This window comes from Pezoporus wallicus, unplaced genomic scaffold, assembly GCF_028554395.1.
Source record: "Pezoporus wallicus isolate ANWC-B61680 ecotype Strahan unplaced genomic scaffold, APGP_CSIRO_Pwel_v1 scaffold_11491, whole genome shotgun sequence".
In the NCBI taxonomy this organism is placed as follows: Eukaryota; Metazoa; Chordata; class Aves; order Psittaciformes; family Psittacidae; genus Pezoporus; species Pezoporus wallicus.
Genome location: NW_026642649.1, coordinates 11,541,396 through 11,564,823, shown reverse-complemented (window position 1 = coordinate 11,564,823; position 23,428 = coordinate 11,541,396). Strand labels below are relative to the sequence as shown.

At 39.7% G+C, this 23,428-nt stretch overlaps 1 protein-coding gene across 4 annotated transcripts in view; it reads right to left on the bottom strand.

Annotated features, from left to right (window-relative positions):
- Positions 1 to 22,988, bottom strand: part of VPS41 (VPS41 subunit of HOPS complex) — a 222,817-nt gene extending 199,829 nt beyond the window's left edge. For 2 of the 4 annotated variants that reach the window (XM_057431521.1, XM_057431520.1), the window contains exons 1-5: positions 22,887 to 22,922; positions 18,711 to 18,749; positions 7,310 to 7,354; positions 6,726 to 6,833; positions 3,706 to 3,783 (exon numbers count right to left, since the gene is read on the bottom strand). In XM_057431521.1, the coding sequence (XP_057287504.1) occupies positions 3,706 to 3,783; positions 6,726 to 6,833; positions 7,310 to 7,354; positions 18,711 to 18,749; positions 22,887 to 22,907 (291 nt within the window). In that variant the 5' untranslated portion in view covers positions 22,908 to 22,922. Of the gene's footprint in view, positions 1 to 3,705; positions 3,784 to 6,725; positions 6,834 to 7,309; positions 7,355 to 18,710; positions 18,750 to 22,886 lie in introns of all 4 variants that reach the window. The other 2 variants (XM_057431522.1, XM_057431523.1) reach the window with 2 other exon arrangements.
- Between the last annotated feature and the right edge of the window lie 440 nt (positions 22,989 to 23,428).

The following is a 23,428-nucleotide window of genomic DNA, read 5'->3' as shown; positions in this document are numbered from 1 at the left end:
GACAGCCACACTGGCAAGAGATAAAAACACAACAGGCCAGGAGGAAAGAGGGATCACACGAGAGCACAGCATGGCTGCTGAGATACCAGCACCACTGAAGGCCAAAGCACCCAAATTCCTGCCTCTCAATTCTCCCCAAACAAAAAGTCTGTCACATCAGTTTCAAAGCACACATTTTCACTGCTGTTGACAAGAGGACTTGCAAACTTGAAAAGATTAGTCATCTACATGGCACAGGATCCAGCATCAGGTATTTTCTGAGCAGGATGAGAGCAAGACCCTCTTCTGAAAAGACATTTTAGTTGTCTACATTAGCTTCACAGAAACCTGGGTGAATATTTATGGGTCAAAGTAGATCACATGATTAAGTCTTTGCAGCCCAAGGCCAGTATCTGAAATTCAGGTTACTCATATTCATTTGCGGCTGTGGACATTACAGAGGGAAGTCTTGAAAGGTTTCTTTTAAGCAACAAACAAAGAAGCACGTCACAATAGCAGAGCTTACAGGGATGCCAGCCTTTACATTATAGTGTTTCTTACAGCTGTTTTTAGGAATATAAAATGCTAAACGAATGCAGTCTTTAACATGAGGGCCATCCTTAAACAACTGTCCATCCTTGGAGATTATGCAACATACCTGTGAGTTTTCTCCCTCAAAGTTCACAGGAGCTGGAGACATGATACAGTAATTATGCTGCAAATCCTCTTAGAGCAGTCTTTCTGTTTTACAATTTGATTCAAATTAAGATGTGAGTCAACACTGAAAGCAAATGATTTATTATGAAAACAAGTTTCTTATTTCTTCACTTTCCAAGCCCATTTATATTATGATTATCTGAGATTAGGAAAGAAAAATTGAAATCAGTAGGACTACGGTAGTAGCAATGGTGGTTTTCTACATATATTTAATATGACCTTGCATTAAAACAAACTTTTTAAAAAGGTTGAAATAAAACCCTCTCTCTCCATTCTGGTGTATTCCACATACTAACACTAAGTTAGATCTAGCGATGTTTACACTTTCCTGTGTACGTTTTGACTTTTCTATTTACACATTTAACAGACTTAGATGTATAGATAAGTAATCATTTCAAACATAACAAACAAAAAAACCACCCCAAACCACCCCCTGGAATATACAGACGAAGATTTGAATGCAGAACAATTCCTTGGATTACTTCTTTCTCTCAAATGCCTTCTTGTTCAAGACAGAAGTGAAAGTGACTTGTAAAAGTCACTCCCCAGGTACACTTTTTACTGCAAAGAATTAAAACAGTTCAGTGGCAACACTGCTTGCTCTTTAATGAGAGACTATTTTATTTACTCAGAACAATTGCTATAAACTACTAATTTCCTAAAATTAGTAACAACAGATACTTCTATTTAGAACCTTAAGGTAAAACCTTATCTGCCATTTCACCAATGAAATGCTTTTCAGGAGGAATCTGACTCAACAAAGAACGAGGGACAATACCACTGGAGAAAATACTCTTTGCCCCAGCACACTGACAAGGAATGCTTTGTATCCGTAGCACTTCAGGAAGTGACCCACTTCTCAATAAACGGGTACGTTTTAGTTGGGATTTACAACATGGTGATGCTCTAATGCAAATCCTCCAGGAGAGACTGTAAACCAGCACTGGCAGGACAGAACAGATGGAAGACCTCACCAAAGGTTTTGATAGTGATGCCTCTACGTCTGCAGTCTATGACCTTGAAAAGTTGAGGTTAGATGGAAAATAGTCTGACATACAACCACCAGTCCAGACTAAACTGTCTATGGGTTTAACAGCCAACGACATTTGCTCAGAAAACTTCTCTGTTTAAGCAGTCAGTGATGTCACAGAGCTGCTTTGTTTCTCACATACACAGCCCATTCTGTCCTACAACCCTTCACAGTTCCTTGGAAATTTTTTCTTTTAAAGAGAAGTGATCCTACATCAAAATAATTTCTGTTCAAACTATAGAAAAGAAACAAAAAGCAGCACCCTTTCCATCAGATTCATGATACAATTTTTCTGTTGCACTGGAAACATGCACACTAGAAAAAGAGACAGAAACATTAAGAACAGAATTGAAGAAAAATTTCTTTTTCCTATTCTCTGTCTCAAAAAGCAGTTTGTAGTCAAACAATAGTTTTAAAAGATATCACTGCCATCTCTATAAGACATGGCACAAAAATATTCATCAAGTTTGAAAAACGGATAACTAAATAAGCACTGTGAAGCAGAACATGGTTTACATAGCCCAAGCTTAACTTCATCACAAGAAACCACCTTCCAGCAGGCACTGGTAGGACTTTGTGTTAAGGAAAAGAATAGATTTGGGTTGGTGGACATAAAGAGGATGCAGGGCTCTTCCAAGCACATGACAGAGTATAGACAGAGTATAACGAATTCAAGTCTAAGACAGTTAATACCTGATTCAATAGAAAATCTCCACTTCATTTGAGTGAGTCTTTTACTACAGAGATGGAAGAGAAGAATTCATGTACACTTTAGTCCAGCCTGCCCTACATAGATGAATTCTGAGAGAAAGAAACTGTATCTTTAGTATGTAGTATATATGTAAAGTAATCAAAACTGTAAGGAAGATACCAAAAGCTTTTCCTCTTTAGAAATGCAGTCAGCACCTCCTCTGTGGGGCTGATGAACATACAAAGTTAAGAGAAATAGAAGAATGTAATTAGCTTGACTTTCATTAATACCCAGTACAGTCACTGTCAATCCAACCAATGCTATATACAAAATTTCTTCCAGAGTCTGTGCTTAGGAGTTAAGGCTGTGACATTCCTGGTCCCCTATTCTGGCACAATTGCATAATTAGGTTTAAAAAAATACAAACAAATCCTTTCACCCCTCCCATGCAGCTAGCTGTGTCAGCCCTAAAACATATGTTCTCTTTTCAAACATGCCAACATCTTGTGATGGATACTCTGACAAGTGCTGACACTGCTATGAAAACACAATGCTCGGCTACTAGATTCTGTGACAATGCCAGGAGAAAAAAAATAATTGCTAATTCTCTTCCTCCCACCAGCCGTGGAAGACAGGGAACATGAAAATGGGCTATTACAAACAAAAAATAATCAACAAATAGCCACAATTACAAGGAATATTTAATACCCTAGAACAGAGCATAAAATTTGGCATTTCATTCATCTGCTAGTATCAGGAACCACAATAAGGAAAAAGCTGCTTCTCCTTCAATCAATACAATCCCTTAAGAGTCCGAGCTTCAAAACATTCACATAAAATATTAGCGTTATATATTTGCAGTAGATAAACTGAACCAGCAAGGCCATCAATCAATTTTCAATTACTTGTGGCAACTAGATAAGGTGATAGTGCACACACTAACAACTGACAATAGTCACCTAATGAGCAGGCTCATGCCTTATGGAAGTCGTGAGCCCCTGGGTTACATAATTAATAATAGCCACTTACAATCATAAGTATGTATTTCCTCTTCTGTCTTCATGAGGAAAGTTCATTGCATGTAAACCGGAATGTGCTCATCACAAAACCATCCAGTTTAACTTCTTTTTGCAAGCAGCATATACTCCCTCTTATGTTATGGGGAGGGAGTTCATGAAATGCGTTTGTAAAATTTCAGGTGTAACAAGAGCAGTAACCCATTTGTCACCTAGTACATCACAGCATTTTTACATCCCAGTAGATGTGTTCTGAGTAATGCCATACTTACAACATCGAACTTCTGTGTGATGTTCCCCTGGACATCAAGCAAATAAACTTTGCCATAATGTGTTCCCAGTGCCAAAAACTGTAAAAGAAAGAGACTGATTACCTAAACACAAAGACACCTCAATGAGAACTACAGCAATTCTTAGTGGCCTCTCGGATGTTTAGCAGATTAATGATTAGCACCACCTGGGGAAAAAAAAAAGACACCACCACCTTCTATAGAGAAAGGTTATTTCAACTGCAACTAAGGTATAAAACAGGGCTTCAAGCCCACATTACTGTGATAGTGCAAGTTAGCTGTCAGAATGAGTCATGAGGCCCCTCATCCACTGACAACTAATGGTTTGTCTGCAGTCCGTACACACTGCCTGATGGACTGTGGCAGCAAATTAAAAATGCAGTGTGAAAGCAAGGACCAACACTGACCTGAAATAATTCCTAGATCCTTTCTGCAGCTTTGTTTCAATCATAATGGTTTCCTTTGGGCTTTATTTTTAATTATCTTCCTAATTGACATAAAATCCGAATGTTCAAACACATTAAAAGGCCAGTAGTAAGCCACTGGTAAAATACTGCTGAATTATGGAAGGTATGCATTTAAGCACAGAGATAAGCACTGGGTTTGCTTTCCTTCGCTCAGGAACCCTCCTGCATTGAACACTCACAAGAGAAACACACTTTTCCTTACAAATTTCAGGAGTTCCATTCTAAAAAACAGTAGCAAAAATAGAGAAAACTCCACACAAATACATGCTATCACCAACTTACTCTGATACAAACAAGAAGGGAATTGATTCTGAGAGATCAGCTGTTAATTGAACCATGTGAACTACACCTAAACAGAAAAGGAAGAACTTCGGTACTACTTGATTTATGACAGTGGTTTCTTTTATTCCCCCCCTCCTTTCAGCATTACTCAAATAGTCTAGGCTCCTCAATTCTCTGTATTTCACTGCATGTGAGCATGCTTCATTGCAACCTATAATGAAATGCTCAAATTTACAGGCACTGCTAAGCGTGTCAGTCAGGCAGCACAATCTTTAAAAAATAACCTTACAGAAAGTCAAGGTTTAAAAGGATTTATCAAAATGGAATTGCTTAAAATGAAATTTCAGTCCAGGCACTTAAAATATGAAGCTACATTAAAAGGAGTCAAGAAAGGGAAAGAAGGGGTTCATTAGAAATTCATCCCCTGCAATGCCTTTCACTCCTGCAAGGTTGCCTTTTTTCAGGAAGAAAAAAGTCCCCCGGGTAAAAAAATCAATACTGGTTAATAAAACATCAGGTGTGCAGACATAACTAGGTATGACTATTCCACTGCACAGGCCTGCTTGAATGCACCAGGTGCCATGACGATTAGTCATCCAGTGCAGACAGCAAGCCTGGTGAAAATACGATGCTTTAGCAGTGAAAAGGGGGAAAAAATAGTAATTCTGGGGGGAAATTAATCTGAATACAGAAGCCAGATTTTCAGTACTCCCAGCAAAGTTAAACTGCTTTAATCAGAGGCGTATTTTACATAGTACTGTGTAATTTTGCTAATGATGAATCTCTTGCAGGGAAAACAAACAAAAACCCCCACCCAGAATAAACAGAAAAAAACCTCACAAAACCTACAACCCAGCTTCATTTTGAAGCTCTCTGTTGTAAGAGACCTATTCCTAAAAGACTCCAGCACCTGATTTCTAACAATATTGATCCTTCTTATAAATAGTGTATCTAGTTTGCTGGAAAACTAAAAGTGCTGGGATACTTAAACAGCTTTCCTGTATTGTCACTCTTTGTGACACTATAGTTAAAGCTGTATCGGTGCACATCCTTATAGAAAAAGCCTGTTCAACTCTCAGCTTTCAAAATTTACCTGAGGCTCAGGGAAAAAACAGTGACACAAACAGGCCACAGAGCAGGAGGAAAGGCTTGCCAATTTTCCAAATATCTGTGTAATTCCAAGTTGTCAAAAAATATTTTTAAAAGACTTATTGTTTTCATTCGCACAGTTAAAATACAAGCTTCATCTTAAGAGCCTCCTGAGCCATGGCAACAGTCCTTTGAGTAAAAGAAACACAGCACAAGTCAATCTAAAAATATAGCCAATAACAGAGATAGATCCCTCAACAAAAGCTGTTAAAGAGCTATTACTGGCTGTGAAAAATTATACATTCAGAAAATAGCTACTATGTTTTACATACTAATAGTTACTTGACAAATCATTAACTCAGACTTTCAGATGCTCTTCAGCATTCCTTAATATTTTAAAATGTTCTGCAGTATTTAAAGCAGAGAACTCATAAAATAAAAAAATTGCTTAAATCACTAAAGAAACGTAGGAAGTTTATTCCTTGTCAGAACAAAGGAATGAACCTTCATAAAATTTCTTCATTTTGCACTGTCCATCACTTTCTCCATTTTATTCCTTGTATGTTTCAAATGTTACCAGCATTAGAGCATGTGCATTCCCTTTTTAACATGTTGAATCAGGGAAGGGAGACGGGAAAGTGTTAGTATGACACCCCCCAAAAAAAAAAACAAACAAAGAAAAAAGGAAAATTCTTATTACTTCCCTTCTACACTGTATTAACACAAACTCAGCTGTATTCCACAGTGGAATATATCCTAAGTCAACCCCTGGCATGATCAAGTCTGTCTTCAGGGATTCAGGCTAAACAAATAAGAACAGTATATGCCAACTTCCTTTCTGGGAAAGAAAAAAAAAAAGTTGGGACTGTATCCCAATTTTTGTTCAGAATAATGTCCATAATTAAAATAAGTGACCACTTTCCCAGTAGCTAATGTAAACATCTCATCTAACAAATCACTGCACCTTGAATTCTCACCTCATTTTCTCACTACAAAAGTGTCAATTCTTCAGCACAGGTTTTACCATGAATTTTGTGTTGGCTTGTGCTGCACCTCTAGATTTGGCAGCATCTCCACACAGGAGATCCACCAATGCATGATAAGGACAGATAAATACATAAAATGAAGCAGAAGTTCTCTCTCTGCCACAAAGTCAGGTAATACCTTTTCATGCACTGTCATGCAGCTGGCTGCATCCTTCTGGAGAATTTCAGTGACTCCATTAGAAAGCCGTTCATACTTCAGCTTCGGTTCTTCTTCACTCTCATCTTCCTAAATTTTTAAGAGTGTAAGGAAAAGGGAGCAAGAGAAAAAAAAAACAAAACAAAAAACACATTTAGAAGTTTATTTTAAAATTAAAACCAAATTAAATGATATCCCAAAACACAGCAACAGGTGAAGATGGGTCACTGGTATCTCTTAACAGCAGCCATTACAATCAAAAGCCAAACTTTCACATTTTTGTCATTGGACGGGGCTTGGGTTGTGCTTTTTTGTTATTGGGTTCTCCTTTTACTCCAAAGTTCTGGGTGCAAACAAAGACTGTATAGCAGCATATTAATTCAGCTGTAAGAGGCAGGGAAAAATGTACATGTGTACTTTGTTACAGAAAGTTAGTAATTCACAGTTTGGAAGAAAAATGTAAAAGGGATGGATATGGAAAAATGGGTAATGATAAAATAAAGTGTGCCACTGTAGCCACAATTAACTCTAAGCTGAAGCATGCAGGTTACAAGAAACTTCAAGACCTTCACAAGATGCTGCACCTCTGTGGGAAGGCTAGAGGCAAAGTGCTGTGAACGAAAGTAAAAAGAATCCGCTAGGAATAGGTTAATTGTATAAAACGCACCAATGGGTTTATGTTACAAAAACCCCCAAACAACAACAACAAAAGAATATAAACATGTTGTGGCAAAACTGTCTGGGAAAAAGATCCAGACACAGCGTATTCCTATGGATCACCATCATCTGTATGTTAGGAACTTTTCCTGGTAAATAGCAAAGCGTCCCTCTCAAATATGTTCGTTATTATCACCCAAACACTACTTAGTTGCAAAGAAACATGATGCATCAAGTGGCAGAAAGTGAAGAGAAAGGAGACTGAGCTCAAAGACACAAGCAGAGAATTCATTGATTAAAGACCCGAAATGTTTCTCTCTTAGGAAAAGAGATGTCAAAACAATACTTTGGTCATCAGCATCTATCTGTAACAGATGGTCTACTGAATTATAATGCCAGAAAGAGATTTCATAAGCTTCAGTAAGACTCTGTTAATACTATGCACGCATCGACATACACAAATACATATATATCCCTTGGTCTTCACTAGGAAGCAGTACACCTGCAACAATTGTCTCCTACGCTCACTGTTAGTTCTAATGAACACATCAATGCTGAGTGTGTTTCCCCACATAAAACATGTCTTTCATTCCTAAGCAACCAGAATGTAACATTGCAGTGCTCTAGTAAAGGAGACCCTTTACTTCAACCTACACGAACCACTGCTTTCCAATCCCTAGAACAGCGAATAAAAATGCACAGCGCCAGTCTATGGCAGAAGAACTGTATTCTGTCCAACATTTTCTAGCAGCTAATGACGTGAAAAATAAATTCGGAAGAAACATGTTAACTTGCTAAGAAAACATATTTTGTTTATTAAATTGCCTTTGGAGTACTTCCCAAGTTAAATATTATGGCCATTTACGACATGGGCTACCATCCCACACAGTAACACTTACATCCCCTCACACAAAACACAAAAAAGCCATCCGGACCTATGGAAACACTCAGTATTTAGCTCAATGCCTATATAAATATGCTGCAAAGAGAGGCCCTTTTAAAATGTTATTTGAGAGTTTTATGACAGAATACAAATGAGATTAATGTAGGGATGTCAGCAGCCCATGACGTAGAAGTCTGAAGTGAGGTGTCAAAATGTCCACCAAGAAACAATTTATTCAGTAAATCTAACACTGAACAAAGTTGTTAGCAGACAGAATGACAATGTCAAATTACAGGGCTGTTTATAAATCAGCCAAATTCCTTGCACCTATAGATCCTTAATAAATGACTACAGGGTAGAGAGAGGAGGTAAAGTCAAAGAAAAGAGCGTACATGTGATGGAAAGAGGATGGAAGGAAGTATGCCTCCATTTTATGGCAATTAATACATTACTGCATTTTATACATTGCCTACAAAGATTACACTTGAAATGCATGGCTAACCATTGAATAAATTCAGAAAAGTAAAAATTGAACTCCAGTCATCTAGTTTTCATAAGGTCCCACATGTTGCTGGAGTCTGGACATCCAATGTGCAACCAATGTGAAAAGTTAATTCTAGTCTCTTGAGCGGTTTGCATAAAAGCATTCATCCATGGACCATTAGATAAAGTTACTGTAAATAAGTTTTGCCTGTCTTATTTATGAGTGAAAACTAAGTAATTTTTTCCTGCACATGCATATACAAAAAATAGATACTTCAAAAGTCTGTGCATTGAAGCATTCTGCCAGGCTTTAAAAATAGGGAATAAAACGAAAACTTCCAATATTGGGCACGATGATGTACCCATTTCATGCTTTCTTGACAGGTATCTTTTATGTTAAGTAAAAGTCAAGCTGAAAGGTGAACTGAAATGTGGTAGGGGCACTTTGCTGTGAACAAAATGAAATGAAAAAGGTGATTTGCAAAAAAATGCAAGATTTCTCTCCTCCTTTAAACTCTGTCTGATATATTAAATGCACCTGATGAGCTCTTAGTCAGAGTATCTGAATTTAATCATTCTAAAGGTATTTTTTTGTCAGGAAAAGCTTTTATGCAGTCTGAACTTCTAAAGTAAACACAAGCCAGTGTTAATAAAAAGACAAATCAATAATTTTTGTTAAATTTTAATAATCCTGAAAACCTACAAATAAAACCATCAGCAGCCTGAGTTGAAATGACAGTTAGCTGTGTTTCTATGACAACCTAGAGGAATAGTACAAGTCCTGACTTGCAGCAAAGCTAAGATATAAACAGGGTGACATTTACTCCATACAAGAAAACTCACAGCTTTCCTTTCTTAAGAGAAAAAAAAAAAAATAAAGAAAAAATCAATTGCTCAACTAACATGGATTTTTACTAAGTGTATGGCACTTTTAATTAAAGGAAAGTCCTTTAAACCATCCTAGAGGATTCTAAACACTTGAAAATAAATTTTATAGCACTGCTTTTTGTACCATTGCTTAACACTTCTGTATTTTCTGCCTAAAAAAATACCAAAACAAGCCCAACAAGGCTGAATTTTTTATTTCCTGACAAATGTATTACAAGGAAAAGACATATATATTGCAGAAAATGTGCTAAGCACTCCACACATGGCAGCCTTAAATTCTGAATGGGAAGGAGATCCATGGAGCTGACAGGAGGAAGCTGCCTTTGTGATGTTGCAAAACAAATAATGACCATTTTTCAGCCACAGGAATGCTAAACTGAAACTCATATCCCGTTTAGTTTTATACTTGCCTTCTACTGCTCAAGCTAGCAGTCAAATCGCTAAAAAAAAACCTGCAAAGAACCTATAAAGAACAGGTACCCATAAACATTTTCCATTGAAAGCATGCTTCCAATTGAATTAATTAGTCTAGTTCACCAGTAAGACTAACACAAATCCCTTCCTACTAAGAGCTCTTCCATTTGTTATTGCTGAACTCCTGAATGAAATCAGATTCCTCTTCCCACACATAACATCTAGCACTTCTGAAACTCCCTATGAACTCTTCCGGAGTAGACTTACAAAACTGAGGAGAGCTACAAATGTGCAATAAGCTCTCAAAAGGGCAGTGCCACTCCAAGGGATGCTCATCTGCCTTCTGAATGCAGGTTCGTAACCTTCTTCAGACATTTTGCCTCATCTTTCCCAGCTTTGCCTACAGGAACAACTGTGGTGGAATCACGAGTAGGGAAAAACAAATAAATCTGAAATCAGTCTTCGTGAAGAAAATTTCCAGAAGGAACCTGTGGGCAGTTCCCAGAGTTATTCCATTAGTCCACATTTGCTCCTGCAGCAGAGGATCTGCCCACAGGACAGTCTGTCACATGAACTACATGCTCTGCTGATTGCAGATACTCTAATTATGTTAGGGGCACTGACAGCAAGTGTCATCCTTCCTGCGCGATTTGCCCTCCAAGTTTTCCAAAGCCTTTATGGAAATAAACGGTGCATACATTATCAGGCAAGTGCCCTTCCTCTTTGCTGCACGTCTTCTGGCCAGTCCCAGCTAGAATTCTCATTACTATAGGTGGCCATCCCAGCCTTGTTTATAGCTGCAAGCTTTGACCCTGCAAAGCATTTAAACTCGAAGACAAAGATACCTGAGATCCATCACTCCAGCAATTTCACAGGAGCTATGCTCACACCCTACTGCAGCAAGGCCCAGTGTCACAGGCCTTCCTAAAGGGCTTTCTTTCAAGTTCCCCCTGATTTCAGACATTCTAAGAATAATATTAAATCAGCTTGTTTCCTCCTAGCCTAATGGCCATTAATAGTGCTCTGCCTCTGTATGTCTGGATAGGTAATGTGTGGGACACATTCTAAAATCTCATTCAAAACAAAAAGGAGGAAGAAAAAACAAACCATCCTGCTGCTGAAGTACAAACCCAGCTAAAAAATGAGGAGTCATTTGGGAGCGGAACTTTTGTTGACATTTAATAACAGGCCAGATCTTTGGTAACCCACACAGAACCTACCAAGGAATCAGCATTTTCATGTAGCCAAACAGTCATCAGTACCACACAGAAGCAAAAACAGGAGTTATTAGTATACAGACTACGTGAACATCTCCAGTAGAACCAAAGACATTTATTCTGGAGTTTATTTTTGAGTTAAAATAAAGGTTCACAGAACACCCTCTGTTACGCCAAACTGAGTAAACACATCCTTAGTGCTCTGCTGGGGGCAGCTTCACTTATTACAGACATTCAGCAACAAATATAAAAAAGCAAACATAAAAAGACCTCAAGCCCTAGAACAGCATCTCCAGGGAGAACTTCTTACTTCTCTTCTATACTTAGAGAAGCATAAAGTGCAGCAAACTACCCAGCAGAACTCGGTTACCAAGATCATGCATTACCTTTTTGGTCTTGACATCTTGACTTGATCCAAAGCATAACCATCCGCAACTGTTAACTTTTCTAACGGAACTGAAGTGTTAATCAGGGGGTCAGACTGGTTGTCTCAGTTTTGGTTTTGAGAGCCTGTAGGACCATGGGCTGGGAAGGATCTTCCCCCTAAAAATCCCCTAACTGACACGCAAGCAATGAACACTTACCTGACTGGCCAGCAGCCTGCTGAGGAGTGCAGTGGGTGATTTCTAACCACACTGCTACAAAAGGCACATCATCAGTGGGGATTTACACTTTAGCCTGATCCTCCAGGCCATCCACAAACTCTTCCTACCTCCAGCATCGCCTGGGAGGGCAGAACTGCATCAGGGCAACTATGCAAACCTGTTTGGACATGGAGGCCCAACAAGCACCTTACAAACTTTAGGATGACTGTCACAAGACTTCCATGAAGAAGCAAGTAATACCCAACAGCAGATATAGCTAAAACCTTTTATTTAAGCTTCACCTCTTTTTATTTAACCTTCACCTCATTACCACGCCTGGGAATTTCACAAGGGTTGGAATGACTCCTCTGGCCTAGTAAAGAAATTATGATTATTTCCAGTCTTTTTCCTCCCAGTTCAGATCCCAGACGTTCCTTAGGACCTGAACATCTCCCTTTATTTAGCGTCAAGAAATACTGAAGCACCAATGCATAAATGAACCTGACTTTAAGTTTGCCAAACCCCACTCCCCAAATTCTTCAGAGAAAATACTCATCTAATCCCAAGTCCTCAGACAAGCAGGTTCACTATTCCATTGATCTGTCGTCTCTACTTCTCTTTACACAGATTGTACTTAGGCTAAATGTGGCCCAGATAAACTGGTAATCGAGATGACCATGCACAAATCTCCATATTCCCAGTACCACTCCAGGAATATCCATTTTGCACTTCCTGTGTCAGAATATTTCATGGAAAGATACTTACTGTTTCTAACAGCTGCATGTTTAAACCCTGAGTTTAAGGCAGTAATTACATAGAAACAAAACGGACAAACTGTGGTTTCTCCACCATGGAACAATGCTTCAGTTTAGACACCCTTGCTCAGCTAGGACAACAAGCAGTTCCTTCAGCCTGGTCTGGAGGGGAAGGCAAGATGCAGGCACAGCAATTCTTTACTTCAGCTCTGCAGAACTGGGTCTGCTGAATGGCCTATTCTGGATTTTGGAATGCCAATGGAAAAGGAGACAAGTGACTCTGCTCAACACAATGTCACATCAGACAAGAGGTTGAAAGCGGTGGTCTGTCTTCAAAGCACCAGCCAATCCCGCCTACAGTCCAGCTATCCAAACCCAATAGATTAAAAGTGCTGGCTCCCAACATAATAATCTCTACTTTTAATACTGTGAGTCCTGAACCCTCACAAGCATGAGGAAACACAACCTCACCCTCCCCTAGCTCCCCCTTCCAAACCTGCTCTGCTTTGTCCCCTGACAGCCCTCAAACCAACCTTTGCTGCTACCTTAACACCCCTCAAACACTTCACCAAACCGTCTCACCCTGGGCTCTCATCCCTATTTCAACACCTTCCAGTGTGCCTGCCAAGACCCCCACTTCCTTACCCTCCAAAGCCACCACGTTCCCACCTGGAAGTTTGCTTCCAGCCAGGCAACCCTGACAGCAAAGCAGCTTTCCTATACACTGATTTTAATGACTGCTCACAGCCTGACATGAAACGGATGCTCACAAGACACCAACGGAACTCGCTAACAGTTCAGCAAACACTGCATTTGGATCTAAGGAAAAGCAGAGCGCATAGCTCATCCCATCCCAGCAGCACACCCATGCCAACACAGACACTCGGGGGCAGTGACCAAGAATGACCAGTGAGCAAGAAGATTTTGGAATACAATTACCATATTCTATTTCCATGTCCTGTTTCCTTAACTTCAAATACACGAAGGGAAAAGGCAATTTTATTTTAGTAATTCTGGGTTTATATATCCAAGTGAACGCACTGCCCATTTGCAACGCATGGGAATATGGCCAGTGAATTAAAAAAAATCAGGAAAAATTCTGAAAGAGCACAGGCTGCTGTATTTTGACCCCCATATAGACAGGTTTTGTGAGAACTAACATAGTTTGGAATAAATAATAAAACCATATTCAAATTTCCAACCTGCACGAGAATTAGTTTCTATTCTGCAGCTACTGCTGCACAAGACTACAAAAGCCATAAAGACTGAAACTTCCAAACCATGAAAACACATTTGTGACTAATGCTGCTAAAAAATATTTTCTTTCTATAATTCTATGGTGAAAGCACATTAATGTTACTTCACTGATGAAAGCGAATAAACTCCTGTCCAGTTCTTTTATGATTCCTCATAAGGCAAATCACCAATACTTCCCCAGTATCTGGCTGTAAAATTGGTAAATAAGGATTAGTATGGTAAAATTTCACACAGCAGTTTTCTGTTCTCCCCATGCATTTTCCACAGGGATTTATTTAATACCTTGACCTCTTTGAGAAAATGCAGATAGACACCAGGAGCAAGGAATTAAGATGATATGGCTGCCTGTGAATATGTATCAAAATGGGCTGCATTCACAGTATGAAATGACACACAGATGAAAGGCAAAGCAGAGAGCAATCTATTTCTACTCAAAACTATTGTGGTACAGAGAATGTCACACTACATTTGCAGAACACCAATTGAAGATTCACTCCTACAGGTTTGAAGGAGCTGGGCACCAGCCAAGTTGTGAAGCAGAAGTAACACAGAGATGACATACTGCACATGAGCAATCATTAGAAATGGCACATTAAAGAAAAAAAAAAAACCACCTTAGTAAAACGTCCATGTATTACAATTTGGTTTCATTTCAACTCCTATCCATCTGTTTTATTTTACTGGTAGTTTTGTGCATGGCAAAGAACACCTGAAAACTTTCCAACCCACTTCAGTGTTCAAAAGCACAGCATCAGTCCATCCACATCAAGTGCACCATACAGAGGCAGCACAGGGTAGGCTGTTTTATCTTCCACGTCCAAATCCAATTCCAACACTGAAAAATCCCAACGCAGTTCAAACCTCAATGAAACTATGCACTTCTACTTGCATTTTCCTTTTGCTGAGTAAGGAACTTGGCCAAACATTTGTTTCCCCCATGAACACTACTCAAGCAGCCCAGTTGCCACCTTGTGATGTACTGCAGATGAAAACTCTACGGTGCACTTTTGGAAACAGCAGTTTTTAAAGTTCACTCACTCCCCTCAGTGGAAGAGCTAGATGGTAAACAGTCAAACTTCCCACTACTTCCCTTTTTCCTGCCCAGAGTCTTATTCCACCCAGATTAATACATTTAGCGTTCTGGAAAAGCCACATCTCCATACTCTGTTCAGTAGCTTTTCAATTGCATTTAATTTATGTAGTTCGCACAGCAGCATTTTTACTTCTTATGTATTCCACAACACACAGATAGAACAGACGCTTCTGGTTAATATTAATAGCTCATTAAATGAAGTATCTAATTTTCACTCAAAATCAGAAGATATTAAAAGAATATAGCAATAATCAATTTTTCCTGCAAGTCAATCCTCTAACGATGTATACTATAATGTTAGTTACTAGTCACTGCAAACTTGGTTTTCAAATTAATCTATGAAAAGATTCCATTTAAACCTCAATAAATAATTTACTATGCTCATCCTACTGACTCAAATTGATAAATTATTTGCATGATATATTTTCTCATCAATAAGAACTTTCTGTTTGGAATTTATACATCTTTTCCTTCCATTCTCCCCATTTAAAAGGCCAATTTCACTTAAAGCCATGCAGAAGGAAGCAATCTCTCTTCAGATTGCTCAGCTAAGTGAAACAGAATATGCTTTTTGCACATTTTTCAGCCATTTTGTATTTTTAAAACAACTGGAAGAGAAAAATGGTCACCTAGTATAGAGCCACTTAACAATAAGGAAGAGTGGCATGATGAGAAGAAGTAAAGGTCAGAGAGGAGACAAAAAAATGCAAGTTGGACTGAGGTACAGTAGCCAAATCTGCTCCTCAACCACCTATTTTTCTGTTGCAATGGTGATGCCCCTTCAAAAGCTACTAGCCACAGAAGAGCTCACCTCTTCCAGCCCAATGCTCCATGCTCCATGTTAAAAGAGCATTTTGATGGAAACAGAGTATGACAAGAAGCCTTTCTTACCAGATGCTTTATTTACTTGAAATGATTTAATTGCTTTGACCTAATGCAGACCCGAAGTACAAGACTAAGATCTGGAGTGCACTGAAAAGGAAAAGAAACCACCAAGGATTTTTAGTTGTCTCTTTTTAGGGCTTAGATGTTTCCCAACTGACTTCCTGCTCTGATCAGCCTTTAAAACCTAAAAGAACAAAACCACTATCAATTTCAGTGGTAAAAGTATAGCAGTGAGGGATACTTTTAATTCACCATAAATTGATGGAGCTCTGGGTTAACCAAGAATTTGTACAACACTCTTATCTCTACAAACTCTCCTAAAATTTATTAATAAAAGTGTTTAAATAACTAAATGAATAAATTAAATGAATAAATGCATCCCTTTCACAGGGTAGCAGGGATCAAAACTAGCAAAACCCAAGGAATTAAGACCAGGAGACAGAAAAATGGAAATGTTAGGATGAAAACATGCAACACTGATGGCTAACACATACAAAAACCTAGTAAAAAAAGCCCACAACAAACCCAAACCAGTAATGCACACATTAATGCAACTTTTTAAAATGGGACTTTTAATGACTTTTTGCAGAAAATTAATAGCTTCACCCATAGCTGTGGGTGGCTCCCTTTAACAGGCCAACCATACAAAAAAAGTTATGCTACACTGCAGCTACAAAAATCAGTGAAACTCCTTAAAAAAGGATCACTTCATTGGATATAGTACTATTATATCAGTGGATATAATACTATATAGTACTATAGTATTCCGGTGAGACTTGTACCTGAAAAGGTAATCCCTCTAAAAACAGACACATCCTGGACCAGGGCAATCTGCTTGCAGCCTCAGCAGAATACTAACAAACAACTAACAAAATTCCAGGCTGGTAAGTTAGCTTTGATTCCCCCAAGTAGGAAGGTTCTGAGTTTTAATACATCAGGATATTCATACTCTGGGCCACACAAAAGAAATCATACAATTTTATGATCTCAAGAGCTTAAGAGTGAAGCCGTCACTTCAGTCTGATCTCTGATCATACCTCAAATAATATAAGCAAGCCCTGACAACATTTAGACTTCATGATTCTACCACTAGTTCTGGTTCTGACCGATCACTAGAAACAGTCAAACGAGTGATGTAATCACTAAAATTGTGACAATTGTTCACTACTGCCTTTAAGTAATTTCTAAGCATGGTTTCCAAGTTTCATTTCGTCAGCTACCTGCATAGTGCCAAGACACTACAGACAGGACTTAAAATGCAAGAAGTGTTTTCACAGGCATTAGAATGATGATTAGATTGTTCTTTAGATCCAGCATCTAAATTCTCAACATGAGTATTTCCTTTTCACCTTTCTACACATGCAAAATTAACATTAAAAATAGACATCAACTTTATAACAAAGGTCTTGTTGAAGTTTTATGACTTCCAATTTTGTGAAAGCTGCACGATGCCTACTTTTACTTAAGGTAAAACTAAATAAAACCCCAACAAGCTGGCAACCCATTTATGATTAATTCTGCTGTAAATACTTATTTACTACAGGCTGAAATGTTGAAAGGCCATTAAAAAAGCCACTAAAACAAGTTCCCACTTGAAATAAGCTTTAAAGAAAAAAACCTAACTGCCTCAGCAGGCAAGTATTTGTTCACTATCCTGTGAATGTCAACCCTTGAGAGGATTATTCTACCAAACACTGAGTCGTTGCCCAATCATTGTCTATGAGCACTTCACATCACAAAGCAACATCTAGAATGAAAGCATTTCACACTGCGCAAAAAAAAAAACCCTGGTCCAGGCAGCACACAGCAGCTTTAAAGGGCCAAAGAAATTCCTGCTTCTCACCAAGAACACCCTAGGGTGCCACTGCAGAGAAAGGCAGAGGGGAAAAAAATTACCCCACAAGAAACAAAGCCACCATCCTCTGCAAAAAAAGTTGGTTGGTTGTTTTTCAGAATCCACCACTGCAGTCTCTGCAATGCCCACTGTCTTGGAAATTAGGACTGCTGCCTAATTAAACCCAGACCCAGTGCGTAAAACCAGAACCCAAGCATGAAAATTCGGCCCTAGGTAAATACCAGAACATCATCTTAACAGCAAGTCCATTAAAGCTTTTGAGCGCCTTTTCTGGAGCCACTTCCACTTAGATGCATAACAAATGAAAACACCCTATCAAGCTAATACCCTGCCCTGCACCACTTGTCCTTGCTGGTGGCCACAACTGAAGCAGATCAATCACCCTTACTTCTTCCTTCCTGCACCTATCCCAGAAAACACTAAAGTCAAGAATCTCTTTCCAGATCTCTCAGGGTTCCTTCAGTGATGGCAGGTTTGTATTACACTGCTGTCTGGGGACACATTCTTGAACCCTGTGTAGCTCCCCTTCTCTCCACGACCCCAGCATGCTTTTTCCAGCACCTACAGCAGGGTAGGCAGACCTCTCCAGCACATGACAAATGTCACCTCAAGAACAAAGACTACACGTTATTAAATATGGACTGTGAAGCTATTAAAATAACAAAGCAATTACCTGAATGTAGTATTACTGCACACATAATTATACTGACAATTAAATTTTCATTTGATCAAAACAGAAGTGCATGCACTTGAATGTCTCTCAACATGATTCATTTTTTCATAATGGGGCAATTGTGAGGGTTTTAAATATAAAGAAGCTTCTAATAAAGAATCACAGCTCCTTTTTAATCATTTAAGCCCAGATTAACATTCCCTGCTGCATAGTACTGGCAAAACTTCTAAAAACAACCACTAAGGCAGCATTTTACCTTCAAGCAGTGAAAAAGAACTAGTCCTGACACAGATTCAAATGAGAAGCATTTTAAGCAGGCTTACCTCAGATTCATCTGTTGATTCCTCAGTAGACCTGATTTCCTGTAAATGACACAAAGAACAAACGGAAATCAACTAAGTACATGTATAACTGAGCAGTATTTCCCTTTAAAAAGTCCTTTTTAAACCTTTATTAAGAAACATGACAAAGCGGAACCAACTCAGTGTTTCCATCCTTTCCATTCAGATCCAGTTTCTCCTTACACTTGCAATCTAGTGCCACACTGACACTCAGTGGCACCAGTTGAGTGTGATACTATTATCATTTACCCTAAAGAGAGAGTGATTCTATCAGCTGAGATTCCATGCCTATGAAAGCTTCCCTCCTTCCAGAAGCTGCAGCAAGTTTTGCAAAGCAACTCCACACACCTTGACTTGCAAGGCAGAATAGCATTTGCAAGTTATCCACAGACTAGCTTTGGTGTTCAACTATTCAGCTGATAACCAACTTAAATTGCAATAATTTCAAACCATTTTCCACAGAAACCCAGCATTTCATTGAATAACAGAATGGTTTGTGTTGAAGTGACCTTAAAGCTCATCCAGTTCCAACCCCCTGCCATAGGCAGGGACACCTTCCACTAGAGCAGGTTGCTCCAAGCCCCGTCCAACCTGGCCTTTGAACACTGACAGGGATGGGGCAGCCACAGCTTCTCTGGGCACCCTGTGCCAGCACCTCAGCACCCTCACAGGGAAGAATTTCTTCTTAATATCTAATCTAAATCTCCCCTTTGCCAACTAAAGCCATTCCCCCTTGTCCTGTCACTACATGCCCTTTTCAAAAGTCCCTCTCCATTTAACAACTTTCTCCTTCCCCATACCATGTCAAAGCAATGCCATGGGGCTTTCTCTTGCCTTTGAAGCAACTGTATCTTTAAAACATCTCTCTCTGGCAAGGCAATAATTCTTACTGTCCTACAATAAAAATGTTGCAAGTCAACTCCTCCTAATCTCTCACCTGTCCACTGAGAAAATCTGCTGATGCAACGCCTCCTCAAAGAGGTCAGCAGAATGAAGATTTACTTAACGTATTTATCGTTATCAATAGCAATAAAAGATTACAACTAATACGCTGAAAGTGAATGTAAGCATTTTAACAACAAAATGCTATACAAACAACAAGTGAGAGAGACGGCAGCATTTCAAACCTCATGAAGTAGTATTTGGACAGCAAGATAAATCGGTAGAGAATTTCACCAGAGAAGGCAAAAAAAAGAAGAGACAATTACCAGCAGTTTAAAGAGAAATAGAAAGGGATGAAAAAATAATGCACTCACAACCAGTGTCATTTTTATTTTGACAGAGTTATTTATTTTGTGTTTATAAAATGCATTGATGGTGATCTCTAGGCAAAAAGTAAATGCCTCCTTTGCATTAGTGGAGGTTCACCTTTAGTGACCATAGTCACAAAGACAGTGCAGAAGAAAAGCAGCATTTCTACTGGTTACTTGAAACTCAGTGCAAGGTGCTACCATGATTACTGCCTTCTGTTTGGTCCATTTTACTTACTACAACCAGGTCCACCTCTAAAATACACATGTGTATCTGACTATATACTGTGAGTTAAGTTGGGAAACTGCAAGTAGAAAGAACACAGGAGTTAAGGGAAGATTAAAAGAGAGTAATATCCTGGCAGCCTTTGAAGTTCAGGTTTGACTTTGCGAATACAATTGTTTGTCCCAGTCTGTCTCTACTCACACAATGCAGTTACCTTTGAGGAAATAACAATTTTGTTATATACAATCTTTATGCATCTTAAATTCTACTTAACAGTACCTGAGGACAGAACTAAAATATTGTTGTGTACCACTGCCAGCCTACTGAACAAGCTAAAGCAGCACATAAAGTCCAATGCAACATATTACTAGGCGCCTAACAAAACCCCCTGCCTTTCCTCCTGAATATCAAGAGTTTTTTACTCAACTTTTCAATAAACCAAAACTATTAGCACCACCATTTAGATATTTTGATACAGTTCACACTCTGTAAAAGGAGAATGTGTTTTAAAAATGAAATCTTTCTCCCAAACAAAACAAGCAATTACAGGAAGTGATATTTTTGCTGGTACACATGAGACTTTATAGTACAGCTACACTAAGATTAGTTTTCCCCTCACGGTTCTGATTACTTTGGCTTCAGGAGAACACAAATACAGGTATAAGCTCAGTACTTAACACCCCACAGACAGACTCACATGAAGGCAGGGTGGAATAACAACCCACTTGCTTTTACAGAAGCCGATTCTTACATGCACCCAAAACACTTAATAAAGATTAAACTGAGTTGCAAGTTATTATGTGGGAGATCATCCTTGGAAAATACTGGCTTACAGAACGAGGGCACACCAGAAGTTGATTCAAATAATCAATCAGTGTGAATCAATAAAGTATCAATCTGCTTCGATTTAGGACATGTGCCCTGGTATCCCTTCTGCATTCAGGAGCCACTGCAACAGCAGCTACTGAATTTCATAACAGCATATAAATTCAGGCAAATACTTCATAGCCTTTATGTTTTACTGCAGAAAATAACATGCAAAAACTCAGAGGGAGTCCTGGCTTAGGGAGGAAATACAGAAACTGTATTTGTTCTCTGATAAGAACTTAGCTGAAGGTGTTTACAATTGACACCTACTAACTCACTTACTAGCAACTTACTATGAAACGCTTTTTGCCTGAGTTCACCCATTTGCACCAACAAACTGGAAGAGTAAATTGCAGTTATGACTGCCCTGGGGTTTTGTTAGGTTCCTCTCCCTTCCCTCCGAATGCATGAGCCAAGAGGATTATCCCCCACTTCTACTTTTTAGTAGCCTTGTAACTGTGAAAAGGAAATCCCTCAGCTGGGATTTGTAGGTGACCAGAATCCCAAATCGTGTAGAAAGAGCTGTCATTGGTGGGTCTCAGACTCTAGGGGAAAATCAGCAGTACACTTCAGCCAGCTGGCAAATGCAGTTGCTCATGCAGCCTAAGAATGGATAAAAGGTACATGGATGAGCAATCCACAGAAATGCGAAGCTACCTCTCACCATTATAATCTCTCACTTAGCAGATCCAACATAACTTCTCAATAAATTCTAAGCTGGCTTTCCAGTATGATGGATATAGGGTTTTCCCTTCCCCACCTCAGCAAAGGTCAGATGCTATCCACTGTATGTTTAGGCTCATAACTCAAAGGTGTTGGGCGAGGAAAACCATGAAACTTGGGTTTCAAAGAAACCACAGCCACAACAAACACATCCCTTTCAGTAGGGGTGTGTGTGCTCCCCAAAGGAAATAAACAGAAATGAATAAGGTAACTTCCCTCCCATAGTCCAAAGAGAGCAAAACACAGGCTGTTTTCATCTCCTGCAGTATTAGAGAAGGTAACTTCTCAGAACTGGTTTTATCCCAAGAGCCCTTTCAAACGCTGCCACAGTTAAAACCCCACCACACCAGGGGATGAAGCCTCCCCCAAGGAAGCCAACCCTTTCCAACCAAACCTCTGGCAGCAGGGAAGCCAATTCCCTTGAGACAATTCTAACACTCTCCCACCTTTAAACACCCAAGACAAGCATCACACAGCTTAGAATCACAGAATACCAGTGGGAAGGGACCACAGGGACCATTTTTAGCTGTATGTCAAAGTCCTGGCTCGGCAAAGAAACCCTGAGAAAGCATCTAAAAGAACGGGAAACTTCACTTCTTGCTTGCACTTTATTTATTTCTCGGGAAGGAGCAGTCTAGGCGGGGGGAGCTTCAGGTGACAAACACCAAACCTCTCGGATTTTGTCTCAGGAGAAGCCTCCCCTGTTGAGATAACTTGCTCACGCCTTTCGGTAAACGGCAGCTTCTCGATCATTTCAGACCCTTCAGCTCTTTAATCCTGGCTCTACAGCGGCGCCAGCTGCATTCCTAACCCACCCGCCCCAGCCACCGAGCCCCAGGGTCCTGCACCGGGTGAGGTGTAAAGAGCAGAGCCCCCAGGGCTTGCTCCCCCAGCCCTCCCTCGGGTTGCTCTACACAAATCCCGACAGGCCGCGGCGGGCAGCCCCATCCGCGCAGCGCTGAGGAGGAGCGGGGGCCTCGCCGCACAGCCGCCGGCGCTTGCCGGGCTGGCTGAAGCCCCCTGTCCCCTCACAAACGCGCTACGCCGCGCTCCCCGGCCCGTCCGGCTGCAATAATGCCCTCCCGGCGTTACCTTCTCCTCGGCTTCCGCCATGGCGCGACCAGGGCGCTGTCATGTGAGGGGCAGGAAGCAGGCGAGGGCAGAGGTACCTGGGAAATGTAGTTTCGCCTGAGGCGTGTGGTTTTCTTTTCTTTTCTTTTCTTTTCTTTTCTTTTCTTTTCTTTTCTTTTCTTTTCTTTTCTTTTCTTTTCTTTTCTTTTCTTTTCTTTTCTTTTCTTTAGCGTGCTCACGGCCATGTTGTGCACTGGACTGCCAGTTCTCCAGGACGAGGCCCGTTTGTTAGCGCCCATCTGAGTACAGCTCTGGTTTCCATTAGATCCTCTGGTGAGATGTGTAGCAGCCTCTGTCCTCTGTGTATTTGTACTTAATTTGCCAATGTTAAAATTGCCCACATGCTTTAATGTCAGGAGAAAAGTTTTAGAAAGCCTAAATATCTTTGTACAGTTCTGGGAGCTGCTGCCTTTTCTTTTTTCTTTTTTTTTTTTAACTTGAAAACAAGACTTGAATGCCTTTCTTGCACCCAAATTGCTTATTTCATATGTTAAAAATGTAAC